This window comes from Cebus imitator, unplaced genomic scaffold (genome assembly GCF_001604975.1).
Source record: "Cebus imitator isolate Cc_AM_T3 unplaced genomic scaffold, Cebus_imitator-1.0 Scaffold205, whole genome shotgun sequence".
NCBI lineage: Eukaryota > Metazoa > Chordata > Mammalia > Primates > Cebidae > Cebus > Cebus imitator.
The window spans coordinates 2,174,329-2,197,574 of record NW_016107520.1 but is presented as its reverse complement, the minus strand read 5'-3'; the positions used below and the strand labels follow the sequence as shown (position 1 = coordinate 2,197,574).

Genomic DNA, 23,246 nt, shown 5'->3' with positions numbered 1-23,246 from the left:
AAGAAAGAAAGAAAGAAAGAAAGAAAGAAAGAAAGAAAGAAAGAAAGAAAGAAAGAAAGAAAGAAAGAAAGAAAAGAAAAGAAAGAGGGAAAGGAAGGAAGGAATTTTTTTTTAAATTAACATTGAAATATGGTACATGCTCCATGTAGATCTTCTAGCATTCAGGATTCTATAGAAAACATGATAATTTGAGGAGAGTGGAATAAAAGACTATTTACAAATGTGGAGGCAATAAGTATGACAACCTACAAGGATTAGATTATTCCCTCCCCTCCAACGAAGGACAACTGGGGGTCATTACGGCCCCTAGGCTGAGGAGGCACAGATAGGGAGTAAATCCTTGGGCCTCAAGAGGACTTTTGCACTTAGAGGGCCATCTGACAGGAGCTGTGGCCTTCCCTAGAAGGATGCAGTGTGACCGCGCATATAGGAGCAGAAAAATACTCTGGCCAAGAAGAGGAAGGGCCAGGGAGTTTCTGAAGTAGATTACATGCATTAGCCTACCCAGGCACTAAGCAAGGTGAAGGAAACTGATGTGGAGAAACATGGACAATGCGCAGCACAGACCTCTCATTTCCTAAGAAAGACCAGGTAGTAAACACCTTTTGCTACAGCAAAACAGGCCACATGATCCAGTCTAGTTCATTTCCACTCCAGATTCCCCACACGTGAACTGCCAAGTTTACCTGCTGATATGGTTTGGCTGTGTCCCTACCCAAACCTCAACTTGAATTGTATCTCCCAGAATTCCCACCTGTTGTGGGAGGGACCGAGCGGGATTGAATAGAATCATAGGGGCCAGTCCTTCCCATGCTGTTCTTGTGATAGTGAACAAGTCTCACAAGATCTTTTCTTCCCAGTCTCAAGTATGTCTTATCAGCTGTGTGAAACAGACTAATACACCTGCCAAGGAAGAGGAAGACAGATGCCAAATTAAACTTGGATTTCAGTTAAACAACAAATTTAATTAGGAATTTTGTACTGTATCTGGTAACCCTGTTTCCAGACCTTCTGAGGGCCAAGGTCAACCTTACTTCAATAGATAAATGGAGGGAGATAGAAAATAGTGGCTGCTTTCATATAGCATTCAGGTAGCTGCCAAATGTGAGGAGAGCCTGGGATCTCCTTCTTTTGCCAGCCACGAGGGCAGGTGCAGAGAGAACGCAGAAGGCAGTTAGAGTGAGAGGTCTTTGCTTCCAGCCTGTGGAATCACAAGAACAGACTTCCAAGGCCTGGACTCCACGAAAGAGGCAGCCATACCTTGGGGGGCCTACTTAGTGCCCTCAATCACATTCAACCAACCTCTAGAAGCACTCCTCCCTGAAACTGGGCCTAGGGGCCACAGGGCTGTGTGTGCTGGGTTTGGAAAACCTGTCCTTCTTCCCGAGGCTACCAGACACAGGACTCTTCTGCCAACAGTATAATTCAGATTAAAGCAGATCTTTTGATCAGTTCTCAACTGGCCTTGCTGACAATTTTAACATTCAAAATATAGACAGGGGCTATGGAGGACTTTTGCTTTGGATTTAGTACTGACTAACAAACATGTACAGTTAGGTAAATGGAAATGATCAATAATTTAGGAGAAATTATGAATAAAGGAGGTGCAATAGTAAAGGAAGGATCTTGCAGAGCATAAGAAATATGTGCCCTAGTTATCAGGAAAGCATATTTCAAACCTATAGTGAAATCATAATCAGATTCTAAAGGGCAATAAGGCTCTAAGAGAAATGGATGATCTCCAATAAGAAGAAAATTTGCCCTTAAAATCCCAATTATGTACCAAGGAAACTAATGTGATCCCAGCACATCTTAGGGGATGAGGAAGGCATTCAAAAAATTAAAGAACATTATAAAAGGAGAGGAATTTAGTGAGTATCTAGCCCATCATAGGCATTCAAATGTTGAAAGAATACAGTCAAGGATATGTGTAGATGTCTTTGCCAAAATGCCAAAAACAAAAAGATTTTGTAGTTACATTGTCTAACAAGATAATAGAAGACTGAAAATGGAAACCTAGCTTGGGTAACCTGAGCTCATCTAAAATGAGAAAAGAAAGTAAAATTAATTAATAGTAGTAATAAGGTTTTGTGAGTTCTAGAGACTTGGTGGACTCTCTTTAAGATAAAAAGCCCAAAATTGCAAATACAGAATCAGTCATGAAGTGAATATTTATTTAGAACTGATTTCAGTTAAAAAATATTTTTTTAGCTGGAAGAAACAGACAAGTACCACAAACACTTTTTAGGTGCCCAGTACACTTCTGTTATTCGATGTCTTTGCAGGTCTTTACATGTGATAATGATTTTGTAAACTCATCTTTTCATAGAGAGAATGGAAAGATAATTTAGGCTTCCCTCTAGCAAGGTTCATTGGAATTTTTGGTATTGATGGTTAGAACATTTTCTTTTAGCTTCATAACTCATTATGGAAGGAAATGTGACAGAGAGGAAGTCAAATTGGAAAAAGGTAGAAGACCTGACCAGTGGTACTTCAAAATAAACGTGCTGCTCCTGTGAGCAAAATACTCCTCTCAGGAACTTGGACGATGCCTATGTAAAGTGAGGATCTCTGAAACTTCAGAGAATACCACCTTGGCTAATGAATTCCTGCGATGATTTGTGTTCTCTAACAAAGGGAAAACTATTTAATTGTAAAGTACAGCTCTGAGCACCTCATTGCATCACGTAAGTTCAAGTTCCCAGACTCAGAAAAATTACATCTCAGGGGCTGGAAGAACCTACAGATATGACATTATCCACCACTCAAAGAAATCACAGAGGGTACAGGGGATTTCGGAAAACTATATGCAGGTAAATGCCTAAATATGCAAGAAAAAGCAATGGGACTTAGTAACATACAGACCAATAATTTATACATTAATCCTTGCTGCAATTTAAGAGCAAATTATTAAACACGTGACTTCTGAGCACCTATAAAATATAAGGATGATCATTGGGAGCCTGCACAGCAAGAATAAGTCCTGTTGAGCTGACCCATTCCTGCTGTAGCCTTGAGAGCAAGGCCGGATAGGTGGATTGGGAAGTACCATAGGCACAGTATCTCTTGGTTCAAAATAGTATTTGACAATTTCTTCATGAAGTTATTATAGAGAAATGAGAACTGCGAGCAGGATACTAATTCAAGTACACTCATTCTTAGGAGGTAGCTCTTCATGTACACAGTGTTGATTAATAGATTAAAGTTGACCAGGAGGGAGATTTAGTAGTGTGCTTTTTAAAAATGGTCTTTAGCACCACTCTGGATATAACTTTCTTTAAGAGAAATTATAACAAACTACAAACCAGAGAGAGAAATAGGTCAGGAAAGGGTGTTAAAATGTTAGAGGGGCATCAAAAGAACTGTAAATGTTTAACTTAGATAAAAACCCTTGAGATACGGTTAGACATAAGATCTTAGATTTTTAGAATTAGTTGGAGCCATACAGTCTCCAAAAAATTAATATGATGATAAAACTGGGTTCAGATGAGCCTACTGACATAAAACTGGGCTCAGATGAGCCTACTGACATCCACATTAACATTTATTGAGCATCCATTATGTGTAAATGCTGTACTCAGTTCTAGAAACGCAAAAGAAAGCAAGGTGCAATTTCTATGCCCAAGTTTCACTTTGTGATTTTGATTGCCCACAGTACAGTACAATGAGGTATTTTAAGTAAGAGAAAGAGCCCACAATCACGTAACATTTTTATAGGATATTGCTATAATTGTTCTATCAGTTGTTAATATGTTACTGAGCCTGATTATCAATTAAATTATATTATAGGAATGTATGCACAAGAAAAAGCATAGTACATATAGGGTTTGGTACTATCTTCAGTTTCAGGCATCCCCTGGCAGTCTTGGAACATATTCCCCCTGATAAGTGGGACTTCTGTAAGCAACTAATTACAACACAGTTTTGTAGTTTCCTCTGTAACAAGACTATAAACTGTCATAACAACATAGAGGAGGGAATAATACATTTTATTTAGAATATCAAAAAAGGCCCCCAATGCAAATTTACTTTTAAAGTATCAGTTCATTGGGTAGGGAATATTATAGGAAAAGAGAATCCCAGTCTCAGAGATTGGTTCAGTGCATCAGGAGCAGAAGGTTTGAGGACACAGCTTCAGGAGGCAGCTGACAGGAAGGCAGGGCCAGATTTAGAAGGATCTTAAAACCTGTGCTGAAGTATTTGGACTTCATCTGTGCGATAGTGGGAACCATGGAATGTTTCTCAGCAAGAAAGTAACATGTTGGAATCATTTTCACAACAGTAACTCAGAGAAACAGAATGAATTATAAAAACAATAACAACAAAAAAAAAAAACAGAAAAAAAACATGGGTTGTGAGTGGTCTATGTTCAAATCCCAGCTATGTCACTCAGCATCTACATTACCTTGTACAAGCTATTTAACCTCTGTTGCTTCAATTGCCTTATCTTTGAATAGTAACGGAAACCAATATTTTAAGTTGTTGCAGGAATTTAATGAGTTAGCCCACCTAAAGCCCTTTGAACCGAATCTGGCACAAAGTAGGTTCTCAATAAGTATTCACTATTTTAAGAATATAAAGTAATTCAAGTATATTGAAAGGAATCAGAAACCTGTTGGGAGGCCCCTGTACTTCTCTAGACAAGAGCTGATAAGGGCTTGAATGAAAGCAACAACACAGGGAAAGAGGGAGGAAGAAACAGAATCTGGGAATGGTTCAGGAAATGGGTCTTACTCACTTCTCAGATGTCATATTTCTCGAGTCCTACTTTGTTTCACCAAGCCCTACAAATGCAGGACACTAGCCTGCATTTTGTCCTTTACATATGCCAAGAACATTCCCACCACAGTACCTTTACACCTGCTGTTCCTTCGGCTCCCCTAAATTAGTGGTGTCCAATCTTTTGACTTCCCTGGGCCATAATGGAAGAAGAATTCTCTTGGGCCACTTGTAAAATACGTTAACTCCGATAATAGCTGATGAGCTAAAAAAAGAAAAATCACAAAAATGTCCCATAATGTTTCAAGAAAGTTTACGAATTAATGTTGGGCCACATTCAAAGCTATCCTGGCTGCCTGTGACCCACAGGCCATGGATTGGACAAGCTTGCCCTAGATCTTCCTTCTCTCAATGCCAACTGCAATTCTGCAATTCTGCCTTAATGAAGAGGCCTTTCCTGACCACCCTAAACAAAGCAGCACATCTGTCACTTCACAGCCTTAGTATGTGAATTGCTTTTTTTTTTTTTGAGATGGAGTGGCACCGTGTCACCAGGCTGGAGTGCAGTGGTGCAATCTCGGCTCACTGCAACCTCTGCCTCCCAGATTAAAGCGGTTCTCCTGCCTCAGCCTCCTAAGTAGCTGGGACTATAGGTGTGTGCCACCATGCCCAGCTAATTTTTGCATTTTTAATAGAGGCAGGGTTTCACCATGTTGGCCAGGATGGTTTCCATCTCCTGACCTTGTGATCCACCGGCCACAGCCTCCAAAGTGCTGGAATTACAGGCATGAGCCATTGTGCCCAGCCGTGAATTGCTTTTTTATTGGCTTATTAAGTTGCCTAGGTCTTTAGTACTTACCTGCTTACCGATTTTCTTAATTACTTATTCTTCACTGTTTCCCATCTTTCATCAAAATATAGGCTCCTAAAGCCAGGAACTCTGCCTTACCACAAAATTTCTAGTCCCTAGAACAGTACCCACCTACATAGGGTGACCACTTAGTGAATAATTTTTGGTGGGTTTACTCATTGGCTTGGGCATAGGTAATAATAGAATGACTTGGACCAGATCTAATGTATCCTGAATCCTCTTCTAGCTCTCTCCTCACTAATGATACCAGTCTTCAAATATCTGACAGGCTGCCATAGGAAAGATAGTATGTATTTAGTCTGTCCTTCTCCAAAGAGGTTAGCTAAAACTAAGTAGAAACTACAGAAAGACAAATTTCTGCTCAACAGAAAAAAACGTTTTCCGGTAACATGAGTTGTGCAGCATTGAAGGAGGTTGCCTTGAAATTCTGTGCTTGATACATACATGAGGTCCACAGAGAGAGTAGATAATATATCTCTAGCATTTGGCATTTCTTGATTGGAGAGGAAATTAGCCTAGATGACCTCTAAGGTCTCCATGTGTAACATCTAAATAAATGCACAGCCAGTAAGGGAATAATGAGTACAGCAAGTGTATATTAAATATAAAGTAGATCCTCAGCTTTATTCAGTTAGATTATTTCTTGGATTTGATTGTTTGCATTATTAAAGAAAATACAAAAGAAACTTTCTGATTTTTGTGATGCATACAGCAATGAAAGAACCTCCTGAATGTAATCAGAGAAATAACTAATCACCACCTTGACATGAACACTAGGTGTTCTTCATGCTAGGCAGTTTTCTAACAGAGACAAATCTGTCACCTGTGATGATTCAATTTATTCACTCAATAACTATTCCTTTAGGGCCTACTATATCCCAAACATTATGGTAATTAAAGAAAAGATGGTATGAGAGGACTTCAAAAAGCTTGTGAAAATTAAATTAAAAGTTAAAAATTTTTAAAAAACCTTATTTCTCAATGTGAGCTTCAGCTTTAAGACACCTTTCTAGGAGATAATACCAACAATGTGGTCCATCCTTAAGGAAATGAGGACCCTGATAATTGACCCATGCCAATGCAGTCTTTTTTATATTGCTTATTAAATAAAAATAAGTACCCTTTATAGATATCTTAAGAATAGGAAACAAAAAGATAGATGGAGCCAAATCAAGAATATAAGTTGGATTGTATTAGTTCATTTTCACAATGCTATAAAGAAATACCCAAGACTGGGTCATTTATAAAAGAAAGAGATTTAATTGACTCACAATTCCGCATGACTGGGGAGGCATCAGGAAACTTAACAATCATGGCAGAATGTTTAAGCAGGCACATATTACATGGAGGCAAGTGAGAGAGAGAAAGAGAGAGTATGTGTGTGAATAAGGAACTGTCAAATACTTATCATCACGTCTCATGAGAACTAACTCACTATCATGAGAAGAGCAGGGGGAAATCCACCTTCACGATCCAATCACTCCCACTAGGTCCCTCCCTTGACACATGGAAATTATGGGGATTACAATTTGAGATGAGATTTGGGTGGAGACACAGATCTGAACCATATCATGGATGCCTAATGATTTCCCATCAAGAGTTTTACAAAATTGCCCTTGTTTGATGAGGGGACTGAGCAGGAGAATTGTGGTGGAGAAGAACTCTCTGGTGAAGCTTCTCAGCTGTTTTTCAGCTAAAGCTTTAGCAAACTTTCTCAAAATACTCTTATAATAAGCAGATGTTATTTTTCTTTGGCCCTTCAGAAAGTTAACAAACAAAATGCCTGGAGCATCCAAAAAAAAATTGTCACTGTGACCTTTCCTCTTGACCCAGTCTGCTTTTGCTTTGGCTGGACTACTTCCACCTCTTGGTAGCCATTGCTTTGATTGTGCTTTGTCTTCAGGATCACACTGATAAAGCCACATGTCATTTCCTATTACAGATCCTTTGAAGAAATGTTTTTGAATCTTGGTCTCACTTTTTAACAATTTCTATTGAAAGCTTTGCTCTTGCCTGCCACAAATCTGGGCACAATGGTTTTGGCATCCATCGAATGGACTGTTGTCTCCACTTTAATTTTAGTTAGAGTTGTGTAAGCTGAACCAATTGAAATGTCTGTGGTGTTGGCTATTGTTCTGCTGTTAATCATTGATCCTCTTCAGTGAGGGCACAAATTGTTATTATTATTTTTTTTTGTTTTTGGAAATTAATGTGGAGTGGTCTACTGCCACAGGCTTCATTTTCAACATTGTCTTGTCCCTTCTTAAGATCAGTTATTCATTTGTAAACTGATAATTTCTTTGGAACATTGTCACCATAAACTTTTTGTAAAGCATCAATGATTTCATCATTCTTCCTTCCAAGCTTTGCTAACAATTTGATGTTTGTTCTTGTTTCAATTTTTGCAGAATTCAAGTTGCACAGATAGGGGCTCTTTTCAAACTGATGTCTCATCTTTCTCAGTGTCTCAAACTACATCCTATTGAGATATGTTCAGACATGTTATTAAAAACTATGCATAAATTTTGAATTTTTTGAAATTTTGAATTTCAAAATTCACACATAGTTTTTTCATACTATGCATTTGTTAGAAACTTTTTGAAGACTCTGCTTATAATGGTGAACATGACAATCATAGATTCTGGCTTTATGGGACTGCCATTGTAGCAGTGAGTGCAGACAAATAAATGATGTTACAATTAATGTCATCAGTGTTATAACAGGAGAAGTACAGAATACTAAGGAAGAACCTCAGAACCTCCATGGTTAACCTTGAAGACTTGTTGGATCTGGGAAGGATTTCTGGAATAAATAAATTTTTTCTTTTTAAGATGGAACTTTGCTCTTGTTGCTCAGGCTGCAGTGCAATGGCATAATCTCGGCTCACTACAACCTCCGCCTCCCAGGTTCAAGCAATTCTCCCACCTCAGCCTCCTGAGTAGCTGGGATTACAGGCACACATTACCACACCCAGCTAATTTTTTGTACTTTTAGTAGAGATGGGCTTTCACCATGTTGTCAAGGCTGGTCTCAAACTCCTGACCTTAGGTGATTCACCTGCCTCAGCCTCCCAAAGTGCTGGGATTACAGGCATGAGCCACTGCACCTGGCCCCTCAATTTCTGGAATAAATGATATCTGGGCTGAGACATGAATAATTATTTGGAATGTGAATTTGCTGGAGTTGGGGGCATGGGAGAGAAGAGGAGCAAAAAGTCTCACAGGGAATGCTTTAGGTAGCTGCAGTTTCATCTTGACTTCCTTGCTTGGGACTGTTCTTTTGACTCTATCATTCAGAAGAACTTTCATTTTGAAATAACAATTTCTACACTTTACCATTTAACAGGAAATGGCCTTGTTTTTGGTACCTTACTGGGAACTAATAGAAAATTCCTATATAAACAGCATCAAAACAGCACTTAGGTATCTGAGGGAAGACCAGCATACTGTGCTTTCTAACTTATATGAAATTAGGTAAGTAAACTTTCCAAAGTCAGAATTTTACAGTTTAGAGGCATGCCATATAAAATTAATCTCATTCTCCTTATGTCTACAGAACAAGTTTCCAGGAGTTTCTAACACGTCCAGATTACAAGCAAGATTTTGTAGCTCAATGGCAGGCTGATTTCAACTCCCTTCCTGATGACCTGTGGGATGATGAGGAAACAAAGGCTGAGCTACACCAACGAGTGAATGTAAGGAAATTGTGACCTGTTGGGACAGGGCTAGCACACTTTTGTATCTTGTCCTGCAAAACCCCAACTCATTTGCTCCTTACTTTTGTGAGGTACAAGGATGAGAAAGAAAATGGTTTGAACTATTGAACAGATAACTTTCAAGATCCATGGATCTTCCACACTTTGAGTTTAGAATGAGAATACCATGGCAATACTTCTAGAAAGAGGGGCCAAAATCCACAGTGCAAGAGCATTCTTGGCATCTGTCCTGCAAATGTCTAACCCCTTTGTGAGTCTATGTAACTGTGTCTATGCCTGGTGTTAACCACATTCCTGTCTTGAGCACAGTTGTACATTTGGTTGATAGCAAGGAGAAAGGGAATAAGGGAACAACATGGAAAACCTAGAATTACCTCTATTGAATAGATCTCTTAAGGGCCGGTACTAAATTTTACACATTATCTCCAGCAAGCGCAGTTCCTGGTGGTGCTCCAGGAAGCATAATGACATGCAGATTTTCATAAACTCCTGAATGATTATCCTGATGCTTTAGAAAGGGGCCTTTAATGTACAAAAAGCCTCAATTCATTCTCTTACCCTTCCTCTTTCATTTTAAATGGACAGATCCCCCTATCCCATCAGAGGGATACCTTTCCACTACCTTAAGTATAGGTTACTAACAGTCAAAACTGATTTTTACCTAAATATTGATTTATGTAACTAAAATATTGCTGATCTCAAACTCATGCCCCATTCATTTGCTTAATAAATACTTATTGAGCATCTATTATGGTCCTCGCACTATTCAAGAGACTAGGGATTCAGCAGTGAACAAAATAAATCTGTGACCGCCGGGTGTTTATATCCTTGTGCCCAGGTGTTACAGAATAGGCAATAAACAAATAAACATACAGTGAGTATGTCCTTAGTAATAAGAGCTATGCCGTGAACAAGAAAGCAGGGCAAGGGGAAAAGAACATTGGAGGTACCGTTTTGTAAATGGTGGCTGTGGAAAATCTCACTGAGAAGGTGACATTTGAACAGACTGAGGATAGAAGTGATTGGGTGAGCCATGTAAATATTTAGAGAAAGGGTGTATGAGGCACAGGTGAAGCAAGGGCAGTTACACTGAAGGGAAAGGATATTTGCTGTGTTTGAAGAACAGCAAGGCGGCTCGTGTGTCTGGAGCAGAGTGAACTGGGCCACAGTTGGCTGATGATAGAGTCAGAGAGATTGTAGGTAACCAGGTTACCTAAGGCCTTGGAGGTTATTATGAGAATATTGCTATTGATCTGAGTGGGATGGGAAGCCTTGATATCTGGTTTTAAACAGTCTACAGTAGAGTAAAAACAGAAGGAAGGCAAGTTGGAAGACCAGATGGGAAGCTTTTGCAATAGAGGCAAGACAGCATTGTGGCTCAGGAGATAGGGTGGGTGCTAAAGGGTTTAACCCAATAGGTATTCAAATGTCCAAGTAAAATTAAAGTGTTTTGCCTATTCTTTGACATTCCTCAAACAGTAATTAATATCTATATAAGCCCTTTAACGTTTTTTCTGTTTTCTTTTTCCCTACCTATTCATAAAGCCAGCCTTCCTGTATACTAATTTCCCCTTGTTAGTCAGGTGGTTGTTGGCAGAGAATGAGAAGATTTGGGATTTTTTTTCTCTAATTCCAAATGCAACATATGTTTGTTGTAGATAAACTAGATAATAAGAAGCAAAATTTAAAATGACAAATCCCTAATAGTAAAAGGTGGCTGCTACCTTGGCGCACATCTGCATTTCTTTCCAGATTGTTTTTACAAAAACTTGATAGCAAAGTATGTATTGTTTTATAACATTGTTTTTTATTCATAGAACATGTTTTCTTTTTTAATAAACATTCATCTACAACATCGTTTTTATTACTAAAAGATATGACTAGTGGACTATATCATTTATTATACAGATTTCCATGTTTAGTCACCATGTTATTAACAAAGTTTCTTGAGCATCAATGTTTTATTACAGGGAATTTTATAGTAAAATTTCATCTAGCTAACTATTGACCAAACCCTTAATTATTTCCATGGGCAAACATATATATGTATGTATGTGTATGTGTGTGTGTATATATATATATATATATATATATATATAATTGCACTTTAGGTTCTGGGGTACATGTGCAGAACATGCAGGATTGTTGCATAGATACATATGTGACAATGTGGTTTGCTGCCTCCATCCCCCCATCACCTACATCTGACATTTCTCCCCATGGTATCCCTCCCTAACCTCCCTACCCCCAGCTGTCCCTCTCCTATTCCCCCCCACAGACCCCAGTGTGTGATGCTCCCCTCCCTGTGTCCATGTGTTCTCATTGTTCAACACCTGCCTATGAGTGAGAACATGTGGTGTTTGATTTTTTGTTCTTGTGTCAGTTTGCTGAGAATGGTGTTTTCCAGATTCATCCATGTCCCTACATCATTTTTTATAGCTGCATAGTATTCCATGGTATATATGTGCCACACTTTCCATGTCCAGTCTATCATCGATGGGCATTTGGGTTGGTTCCAGGTCTGTGCTATTGAAACAGTGCCACAATGAACACACGTGTGCATGTGTCTTTATAACAGACGATTTATAATCCTTTAGCTATATACCCAATAATGGGATTGATAGGTCAAATGGATTTTCTATTTCTAGGTCCTTTAGGAATCGCCACACTGCCTTCCACAACATTTGAACTAATTTACACTCCCAACAGCAGTGTAGAAGTGTTCCTATTTCTCCAGATCCTCTCCAGCATCTGATGTCTCCAGATTTTTTAATGATCGCCATTCTAACTGGAGTGAGATGGTATCTCAAGGTGGTTTTGATTTGCATTTCTCTAATGACCAGTGATGATGAGCATTTTTTCATATGTTTTTTGGCCTCATAAATGTCTTCTTTTGAAAAGTGTCTGTTCATTTCCTTTGCCCACTTTTGAATGGAGTTGTTTGTTTTTTTCTTGTAAATCTGTTTTACTTATTTGTAGATTCTGGATATTAGCCCTTTGTCAGATGGGTAGATTGCAAAAAATTTTGCCCATTCTGTTGGTTGCCGGTTCACTCTAGTGATTGTTTCTTTTGCTATACAGAAGCTCTGGAGTTTAATTAGATCCCATTTGTCAATTTTGGCTTTTGTTGCCAATGATTTTGGTGTTTTGATCATGAAGTCCTTGCCTATGCCTCTGTCCTGAATGGTTTTGCCTAGGTTTTCTTCTAGGATTTTTATGGTGTTAGGTCTTATGTTGAAGTCTTTAATCCATCTGGAGTTAATTTTAGTGTAAGGTGTCAGGAAGCGGTCCAGGTCCTGCTTTCTGCCATGGCTAGCCAGTTTTCTCAATACCATTTATTAAGCAGGGAATCTTTTCCCATTGCTTTTTTTTTTGTCAGGTTTGTCAAAGAGCAGACAGTTGTAAATGTGTGGTGTTGCCTCCAAGGCGTCTGTTCTGTTCCATTGGTCTATGTCTCTGTTTTGGTACCAGTACCATACTGCTTTGATTACTGTAGCCTTGTAGTATAGTTTGAAGTCAAGTAGCATGATGCCTCCAGCTTTGTTCTTTTTGCTTAGGATTATCTTGGCTATGCAGGCTCTCTTTTGGTTCCTTGTGAAGTTTAAGGTGGTTTTTTTCCAGTTCTGTGAAGAGGGTCATAGGTATCTTGATGAGGATAGCACTGAATCTATAAATTACCTTGGTCAGTATGGCCATTTTTACAATATTGATTCTTCCTAACCATGAGCATGGAATCATTTCCATCTGTTTGTGTCCTCTCTTATTTCCTTGAGCAGTGGTTTGTAGTTCTCCTTTAAGAGGTCCTTTACATTCTTTGTTAGTTGTATTCCTAGGTATTTTTTTCTCTTTGTAGCAATTGTGATGGCAGTCCTTTCTTGATTTGGCTCTCTTTAAGTCTGTTATTGGTGTGTAAGAATGCTTGTGATTTCCGCACATTGATTTTGTATCCTGAGACTTTGCCGAAGTTGCTTATCAGTTTCAGGAGATTTTCGGCTGAGATTATGGGGTCTTGTAAATATACAATCACGTTGTCTGCAAATAGAGACAACTTGACCTCCTCCTTTCCTAACTGAATACCCTTTATTTATTTTTCTTGCCTGATTGCTTTGGCTAGAATTTCCAATACTATACTGAATAGGAGTGGTGAGAGAGGACATCCTTGTCTAGTGCCAGATTTCAAAGGGAATACTTCCAGTTTTTACCCATTCAGTATGTTTTTAGCTTTGGGTTTGTCATAAATAGGTTTTATTATTTTGAGATACATTCTGTCAATACCTATTTTATTGAGACTTTTTAGCGTAAAGGGCTGTTAAATTTTGTCAAAGGCCTTCTCTGCATCTATTGAGATAATCGTGTGGTTTTTGTCTTTGATTCTGTTTATGTGGTGGATTATGTTTATAGACTCGTGTATCTTGAACCAGCCTTGCTTCCCAGGATGAAGCCTACTTGATTGTGAAGGATAAGCTTTTTGATGTGCTGTTGCAAGGGTTTGCCAGTATTTTATTGAAGATTTTTGCATCTATGTTCATCATGGATATTGGCCTGACATTTTCTTTTTTTGTTGAGTCTCTGCTGGGTTTTGGAATTAGGATGATGTTGGTCTCATAAAATGATTTGGGAAGGATTCCCTCTTTTCGGATTGTTTGGAATAGTTTCAGAAGGAGTGGTACCAGCTCATCTTTGTATGTCTGGTAGAATTCGGCTGTGAACCCATCTGGACCTGGGCATTTTTTCATTCATTCCAATCCTATGAAGTTAATGGAGAGTTGCTGCTATTGCATTGTTCTCATTTTGTCCATTATAAAACTGAGCCACAACCATGATGTTACTTGCAAAGATTTCACAATGAGTCTATGGGAGAAAGAACTAGAGTCAAGGTCTCCAGAGCCCTGTTTTTGTGCTTTTTCCTCTGCTGTGTTCTCTCTTTTCTTTAAAAAATATATATAAAGAGGAGAATTGCATGGACTCAGGAGGTAGAGGCTACAGTGAGTCAAGATCACGCCACTGGACTCCATCCAGAGCAACAGGGTGAGACTCTGTCAAAAAAAGAGAAAAAGACAGACTGGACCATCATCGCATTCGGGAGGCAGGACTAGATTGCAGCTCTGGACAGAGTAGCATGTGGAGGCTCGCATTGTGAATTTTAGCTCAAAATTGACTGCAACAACAAACCAGCAATCCCAAGAGGACCCACAGACCCTCTGAAGGAGGTGGACTGCTCCTGCAGGACCCAGAAGGCACCCCAAATACTATGAGTGCCCCAACAGCAGAAATGGGAAAGGGAGTCCCTCCTCTCTCGAACACACACCCCCACTGGAGAAACTGAAAGTCTGTTTGCAGAAGAAGTTTCTGACCTTATCTGGACCTCTGCAATTAGAGAGCTGAGTGAAATACGGGGGTAGAGGAAGCAGCAGAAAGGGTCTGAGAGCTCACTGGGTCCCCAAGCAGCCCATTTCTACCTGGCATCACAGGGATCCATCAGAAGGGTGGCCAGAGGAGCTGTGGGTAAAACTCCACAGGGAGAAGAAAATCTCTAGCTAGGCTTTGTAAGAGTTTGAACTGAGCAAGAAGCCTCCTGGCCAGAATGCGGGGGAGGGTGCAAATCCGGTGTGCAGACTCCACAAATGAGGGAAGAACCAAGCCCTTTTCTTTCACAGCTGAGAGGCAGGTAGCCTGGAACAAGTTCTCAAGCCCATCTTGCCCACTGCCTGGAAACAGACTTGGGGTTGTTGGTGGAGGCCCAGCAGGGTGAGATCAAGCCTTCAGTTTGCATGGGAGCTGCATGAGGCTGTGACTGCTGGCTTTCCCCCACTTCCCTGATGACCTGCATGACTCCTCCTAGATACATAACTCCAGTGACATGGGAATCTCACCCCTATCTCCCATAGCAATTGCAGCAAAACCCACCCAAGGAGAGTTTGAGCTCAAACACACCTAGCCTGGCCCCCACCTGATGGTCCTTCCCTACCCACCCTGGTAGAGGAAGACAAAGGGCATATAATCTTGGGAAATGCAAATCAAAACCACAATATGATACTACCTTACTCCTGCAAGAATGGCCATAATAAAAAAAATCAGAAAATAGTAGATGTTGGCGAGGATGTGGTGATCAGGGTACATTTCTATGCTGCTGGTGGGAATGTAAACTAGTACAGACACTATGGAAAACAGTGTGGCAATTCCTTAAAGAACTAAAAGTAGAAATACCATTAGATCCTGCAATCCTGCTGTTAGGTATCTACCCAGAGGAAAATTAGTCATTATCTGAAAAAGATACTTGCACATATATGTTTATAGCAGCACAATTCACAATTGCAAAATCATGGAACCAACCCAAACAGCCATCAATCAATGAGTGGATAAAGAAACTATGGTGTATATATACATATATGTATGTATATATATACACACACACATACACACACATATATATATGTGGTACGTATATATATGGTATATATATAACATATTTATTCCATCTTATCTATATATGTATATACACACATATATATATACACATATGTGTGTGTGTGTATAGGTATATGTGTATATATATAGATATGATGGAATACTACTCAGCCATAAAAAGGAATGAATCCACAGTATTTGCAGTGAGCTGGATGAGATTGGAGACTATTAATCTAAGTGAAGTAACTCAGGAATGGAAAATCAAATATTGTATGTTTTCACTGATATATGGGAGCTAAGCTATGAGGATGCAAAGCCATAAGAATGATACAGTGGACTATGGGGACTTGGGGGAAGAGTGGGAAGGGGGCAAGTGATAAAAGACTGCAAATATGGTGCAATGTATACTGCTTGGGTGATGGGTACACCAAAAATTTCACAAATCACCACTAAAGAACTTATTCATGTAACCAAATACCACCTGAACTCAAATAACTTATGAAAAAAAAATTTTAAATTAATTAAAAAGTATATAAATATTTGATAGGCACAAGTTAGTACTTATTGAATGCCTGACAGAGCGTTTGTGGAAACCCCATGAAGATATCAAGATCAGCTCTAAAATAATAGTGTATTGTTCTGATACTTAGCATATTGCAATAAAAATGGCTTGTGAAATTTTCATTTCATGTGCAGCCTCCACAAGGTAACAAACCAAAATGCAAATGTAAGAGTTCAAAAACAAAGTATTCCATAAACACAGTGTCACAGAATTGAAATTCACTGTTGGCATCAAATTGCTTGCATTCAAATTTCTGACTCTACCACATGGAAACTATAGGCAAGGAACTTAACCTCTCTGTGTCTCAATGGTCTTATCAGAAACCTACCTACTGTGAGGATTAGGAGGCAATCAATGTAATGCAGTAGTCCCCAACCTTTTTGGCACCAGGAACCAGTTTCGTGGAAGACAGTTTTTCCACAGATATTGGCGAGGGGCATGGTTTTGAGATGAAACTGTTCCAGTTCATTTCATGAGGCATTGGATTCTCATAAGGAACACGCAATCTACATCTCTCATATTCGTAGTTTACAGTAGGATTCGGGCTCCTATGAGAATCTAATGTCGCTGCTGATCTGATAGGAGGTGGAGCTCAAGGGGTAATGCTCACTTGCACGCCACTCACCTCCTGCTGTGTGCCCCAGTTCCTAACAAGCCATCAACAGGTACCAGCTCGCAGCCCAGGGGTTGGGGACCCCTCCTGTAATGCATTTAACATGATTCTCAACACATAATAAATGTTCAGTGAATTATTATTTTTTGAGACGGAGTTTCACTCTTGTTGACCAGGCTGGAGTGCAGTGCGGGATCTCGGCTCACCACAACCTCCACCTCTCAGGTTCAAGAGATTCTCCTGTCTCAGCATTCCAAGTAGCTGGGATTACAGGCATGCGCCAACATGCCCAGCTAATTTTTTGTATTTTTAGTAGAGACAGGATTTCTCCATGTTGATCAGGCTGGTCTCAACTCCCAATCTCAGGTGATTCACCTGCCTTGGGCTCCCAAAGTGCTGGGATTACAGGTGTGAGCCATCGCACTGAGTGAATTATTATTAATTTTTTTTGAGACAGGGTATCACTCTGTCACCCAGGCTGGGGTGCAGTGGTACTATCATGGCTCATTGCAGCCTTGAACCCTTGAGCTCAAGAATCTTCCCATCTCAGACTCCTGAGTAGCCAGTACTACAGATATGTGCCACTATGCCTGGCTAAGTTTTTATTTTTTAATTTTTTGTAGAGATGGTGGTTTTGCCATTTTGACCAGGCTGGTCTTGAACTCCTGGCCTCAAGTGACCCTCCTGCCTCAGCATCCCAAAGTGTTGGGATTACAGGCATGAGCCACCGCTCCTGGACTCAATTAATTGTTATTATTGCAAAAACTGTCAATTTTTATTGAACTGTATATGTTTCATTAATGGGATATTTTATTAAACAATGAATATTTTATTGCTATGAATAATATTATAAAAATAGTTTTTATTAATTGAGAAATTATTGCATGTGCTTTTTTTCCATCTAATTTTTTTCTATATAACATATCCAAAAGGTAAGTAGTATGATGCCCATTTTACAGATTAAGTAACTGAGGCCTAATATAGTAGTACATATTATTCAAGACCACAGGTTTATATTCTGGTTCCACCACTTACTCTTTGTGTTACTTAGAAAGTAACTTCTCTGTGACTCAGTTTCCTAATCTGCAAAATGAAGATAATAATGGTACCTAGCTAAGGTTTTTGTGATGCATTAAATGAGTCAACACAAGTATACTGACTTATGTTCTGACACATAGATAAACACAGAAAGGACTCTACATGATGACCAGTTATTTTTATTATACTTATATATAAATTATTAAATATATACATAATTTATTATGCTATATTCAAAATCATAATATAAATGCATGAATATAGTTCATTATTATGTGTACATATATAAATAGTATGTTATAAATTATTATATTGATATTTATCCTCTTTATTATTGCCCAATATCCAGCAAGGGCAATCTCTTTACTAGTATCTCTTTAATACAAAGAGATACCATAAAGTACTGCTATTACTTTTGGATCACCCCATTAAGCTCAGATAACATTTTTTGGTGAACAATATCTTCCAACTGTAGTATTAATTAACAAGTTTATGCCCCTGGTTTAAATTCAGCTGTGTATTGTTTTCCACCAACAATATGCCATTTCCCCCAAAAAATTCACTGAAAGAACTTTTTCAACACATTTTTGGGGAAGGATTAAAACACGTAAAATATAGCCATTCATGAATAAAGTCAAACATAGTGGATTTGTGGTAGACATAGACATATAATGTGGTGAGGTACTCTAAATGGGAGAGACTGACAGAATAGAAGCAAAATGAATATTGGTTGAATGAACACATACAATACAGGATGCATTCAGTATACAATTTCTTTAGACACATTTTTAAGAGAGGCGAAAGGTTTCAGTTTTATTGCACCTAGGTGATTTAAGCAGTGATCTAATGCATAGCCACGATGCCTGTTTTCTGTTCAGGATCTGCGGGACCGCCTGTGGGACATTTGTGACGCCCGGAAGGAAGAGGCAGAGCAGGAGCGTCTTGACATCATTAACCAGAGCTGGTTACAGGACTCTGTCGGAATAACAGTGAACCATTTCTTTTCCTTGATGCAGGTAAGAGCAGCTGGTCACAATGACACAGGTGCTCCCCTTCACAGCCTCATCCCTCAGTCCCTCATATGACACTTTCTTGGGAATACGAGAGGTCTGTTCAGTGCTCAGTTTGGTCATAGCGCTTTGCCTAGTATGAGCTCCAACTCACCAAGAAAGCTAGCTGAAATAACACATTTTGGTCTGGGCCAAATATGCACCCAGATTGGAAACATCCCAAGCAACTACCCACCAGCTTTGCTCCAGGTGGCCTAGATATGTAGAAAGCCACAGTAGAAATAGTGTCTACAATTGAATTCTTTACCTCACCAAACTCAAAGCAGACCCCTTAAGTGGTCAAAGAAAGCCCAGGAAAGCAGCCCAGCCACAACAAACATAGGCAAGATCTGACCAGGGAGATATCTGATTCCTCAAAATAAAAATTTTTCCAATACTGGACTAGAAAAACAGACCATAATCAGTGCAACCCGATTAACTTATATTTGCAGCGTATTAGATTTTTAAAAATTGCACAAGGCAAGATTGGAAGACAGGTGCTGATTTTATTCTGACACTATTGCCAGCAATAGGGGAGAAAGTACAAACCCAGCTCTACCAAGACAAAAGGCTAAAGAGTTTTTAAGAACTGGGGTAGGTTACAGGGTATGGATCATAGGCCAAATGTGTTTGCCAATTGATATTACTGGAAGGAAAAGTCAGCTTTCTACTGTCTTCGTCATGGGAGGTAGTTTTAGGACTTGGAGCAATGTACCTAGTGAAGTGAGGCTACTACTCTCACAGGGGAACTGGGAGATAGAAGCACTGTCTTTCTGGATTATTGATTACTTTACAGAGATGGTTTTTAGGTCCTTGAGAAAGACATTCTTTCCTGGGTTGTACCACTGGTAGGAGGCTTTTGAAAAGATTGACATCTCAAAGGAACAGTGAAAGGATTTACAGTTTCAAGTTTTCTTAAAGCAAATGCTCTAACAAAAGGGAGGTCAAGTCCTAGAGTCAGGAAGCAGCCAGTCTAACTTGAGTCAAGCTGAAAGGAATATTAAGGCTGCCTTTGTCCAGGCTGTGTGTACATGAGTATTTTTTCCTACGATAATAGAAGTAAAAATAGAGAATGGAAAAGTGTACATTTCTAGTCTTCAGTTGACTAACTTAAATAGATGCTATAGGAAATGAGAATCTGGCAATCCCTACAGCTAGTGGATAATAGGTTTCAGTAAATATTTTTTCATCAAAGGACCAATACATGCCAGTACTTCCAGACTTCAAAGGGACCATTCATGGCTTAGGCATAGGCCAGACCACAGAAGGTCTGAAATATCAGCAGAAACCTGAGAGGCAACAGCAGCCCCTCGGTGGGAGGTTTCAAGAAGTCAGGATACCAGGACAGTGAAGACCTTATGCAGCCATGTTAGGAATCTGGATGGGAAAGAGAAGATGGAATTAGAAAGATGTCATCTAAAGCAGAGGACAAAGCCAGGCCGTGACCAAGAGGACAGATCCACATGGCATGGGTTGTATGCAAAGATTGAAGTGAGGTGCCTACACAGCCTAGACCAGCCTGAATAGCATCCCTACGACATTGGTTTGGGTAAGCAAAAATCAAATATTACAAACAGTTGTATCAAAAGCTTATGGCAGAAATAGCTGAAAACCAATAATGAAGATGTAGAGAACGGATAATTTTTGTGAGTCATTCTTGATTCAGAGCAATACATACCTCCTTTGGAAATGGTATATGACTCTTATTTCAACAATCCCTAGATATAGAAGTTTTATCTTGAGAAACTGAACCAACATCTAAGATCAACAAGGAATAAAGAGGAAAAAGCAGCAAATAAAAGCTAACATTTATTAAGTTCTTACTATGTACATGCCAGGCACCATTCTAAAGATATTCATGTAGAATACATTGAAACTTCACAACAAGATTTCACTCTTGTCACCCAGGCTGGAGCACAATGGCACCATCTCAGCTCACTGCAACCTCCACCTCCCAGGTTCAAGCAATTCTCCTGGCTCAGCCTCCTAAATAGCTGGAATTACAGGCACCCACCACCATGCCTGGCTAATTTTTGTATTTTTAGCAAAGACAAGGTTTCGCCATGTTGGTCAGGCTGGTCTAGAACTCCTGACCTCAGGTGATACACCTGCCTTGGCCTCCCAAAGTACTGGGATTACAGGCGTGAATCACTGTACCCAACCCACTGTAAGTTCTATTATCTTCATTTTGCAAATGAGGAAATTGAGACAAACACAAGTGAAACAATTTGTCCATCTGACTTCAAAGCCAATACAGTAGCTCCCCCTTCTCCTTGGTTTGTTTTCCATAGTTTGTTACCCACAGTCTGAAAATATTTCATGGAAATTTTCAGAAATCAATAATTCATAAGTTTTAAATTATGCTCCATTCTGAGTAGTGTAATGAAGTCTCACACTGTTTCATTCTGTCTGGCTTAGAATGTGAATCATCCCTGTGTCTAGTGTATCCATGCTGTAGATGCTCTTGCCCATCTGTTAGTTACTTCGTAACCAATTTAGTTATCAGTTGAAAAAATCATAGGGCATATAATGTTTGGGACTATCTGAGGTTTCATGCATCCACTGGGGGTCTTGAAACTTATCCCCCATGGATAAGGGAGTGTCTACTTATTCCTAACCACTGCTTCCTTTTTCAAATACTTGTTTGCCACATAGAACAGAAGAGAGCCTTATTTTGCACTGATCAATAGGATCCTATAAAAACCAAGGGTGGAAATTACAAAAGAGGAGGTTTCAGTTCAATATTTACAGAATGAGCCTAATGAACAGCCCATCAAGTAACAAACTTTTGAGGCAATGAGCTTTTTGTCCAGGAGGCTCAAAAGCAGAAGTTTGCACATGGTTTTGGAGGACCAGTGGAAAGTACGCTAGAGAAAGTCTTCAAGAATCTATGGTATTGGGTAACAGCTAAAATAAATGTTTCCCAAAGTGGGTTCCATAGACATTAGTCCAACAAGATGTTTCACAAAACAACGACTCAGACTCTCTGATCAAATGACTTTGAGAAGTACACACACTGTATCCTTCTTCCCTCTCCCTGGGAGATTGACAAGTGTATCAACATATTTAGACATCAAGATGCCCTTCAGTAAGGAGATCCTTTGTCTATGTTAATCCATTATTTCTACACTATTTGACCTTGAAAAGTTGTTATTTGTTTCTTCTCCAACAGGGCACTCATTAACTCCCTATAGGACAGGTTTTCTACAAAATGTGTTTTACAAAATGCTATCCTAGATGTTTTCTGAAATTCCTTTTAAATCTAAGATTCTGTCACAATCAAATATTGTTTACTAGTTATCATAAATGTGAGAGGAATTTTGATTAATTCTGTCTTTATGAAAATCTTGGCTATAGTATGGCATCTTATTCAGATTTAGTTAATTAAATTATGCCAGCTAAAAATAAATTAATATTTTATATAAGATAATCACTATAATGAGGTAAGCCTAAGGCACAGATGACAGCACTGTCCCAAATACCAATTGTATACAATAAGCTTTACTAAACATAATAATTATTAGTTTAGTTCTCTAAGTTAAGGAGGAAATAATTTCCTAATTTCTAAATTTATTTACCAAATCATACAATACTATGGTTTAATGACTAATAATTTTATAACCTCAACACACTTTTTTAAAATTCTCCAAAGTTATTTGTCAATATTCAGTTTGTACAAATTGGGTTTATATTTGATCCTATTTACCATAAATGTGGCATTGTGCAAGTTCTCATAAGTACAATTTACAAGACTCATTTTTCTCCTCTGTTTTACCAAACCTAAACATGATAGATGCAAACACTTTTTGTCAAATTGTAGAATGTGTTCATACATGAATATTTTAAAACTTAATTTGATTGCTTTGCAAGGAATGAGAAAAAGTTTAGTTTTTCTGCTCGTTCCAAAGTGCTCATTTAAAAAACTACTTAAATATATATTTACTTTAAAAATCCAAGGATACTATTAAAAATGTTCTATAGGCTGGGCGAGGTGGCTCACACCTGTAATCCCAGCACTTTGGGAGGCCGAGGCAGGCAGATCACAAGGTCAAGAGTTCAAGACCAGACTGGCCAACATGATGAAACCTCATCTCTACTGGAAAAAAAAAAAATTAGTTGGTCATGGTAGCTCATGCCTGTAATCCCAGCTACTTGGTAGGCTGAGGTAGGAGAATTGCTTGAACCGGTACCCAGGAGGCAGAGGTTGCAGTGAGCCAAGATCACACCACTGCACTCCAGCCTGGGTTACAGAGTGAGACTCCAACTCAAAA

At 39.1% G+C, this 23,246-nt stretch overlaps 1 protein-coding gene across 7 annotated transcripts in view; it reads left to right on the top strand.

The window, feature by feature from the left end:
• The window catches only part of SPEF2 (sperm flagellar 2), a 196,774-nt gene that overhangs the window by 121,490 nt on the left and 52,038 nt on the right, over positions 1-23,246 (top strand). For all 7 annotated transcript variants that reach the window (XR_001830836.1, XR_001830837.1, XR_001830835.1 and 4 more), the window contains 3 exons: positions 8,936-9,063; positions 9,146-9,284; positions 18,805-18,942. Coding sequence is in view for 2 of the 7 variants with exons in the window: in XM_017548274.1 (XP_017403763.1) it covers positions 8,936-9,063; positions 9,146-9,284; positions 18,805-18,942 (405 nt within the window). In the remaining 5 variants the exon portion in view is untranslated. The remainder of the gene's footprint in view (positions 1-8,935; positions 9,064-9,145; positions 9,285-18,804; positions 18,943-23,246) is intronic.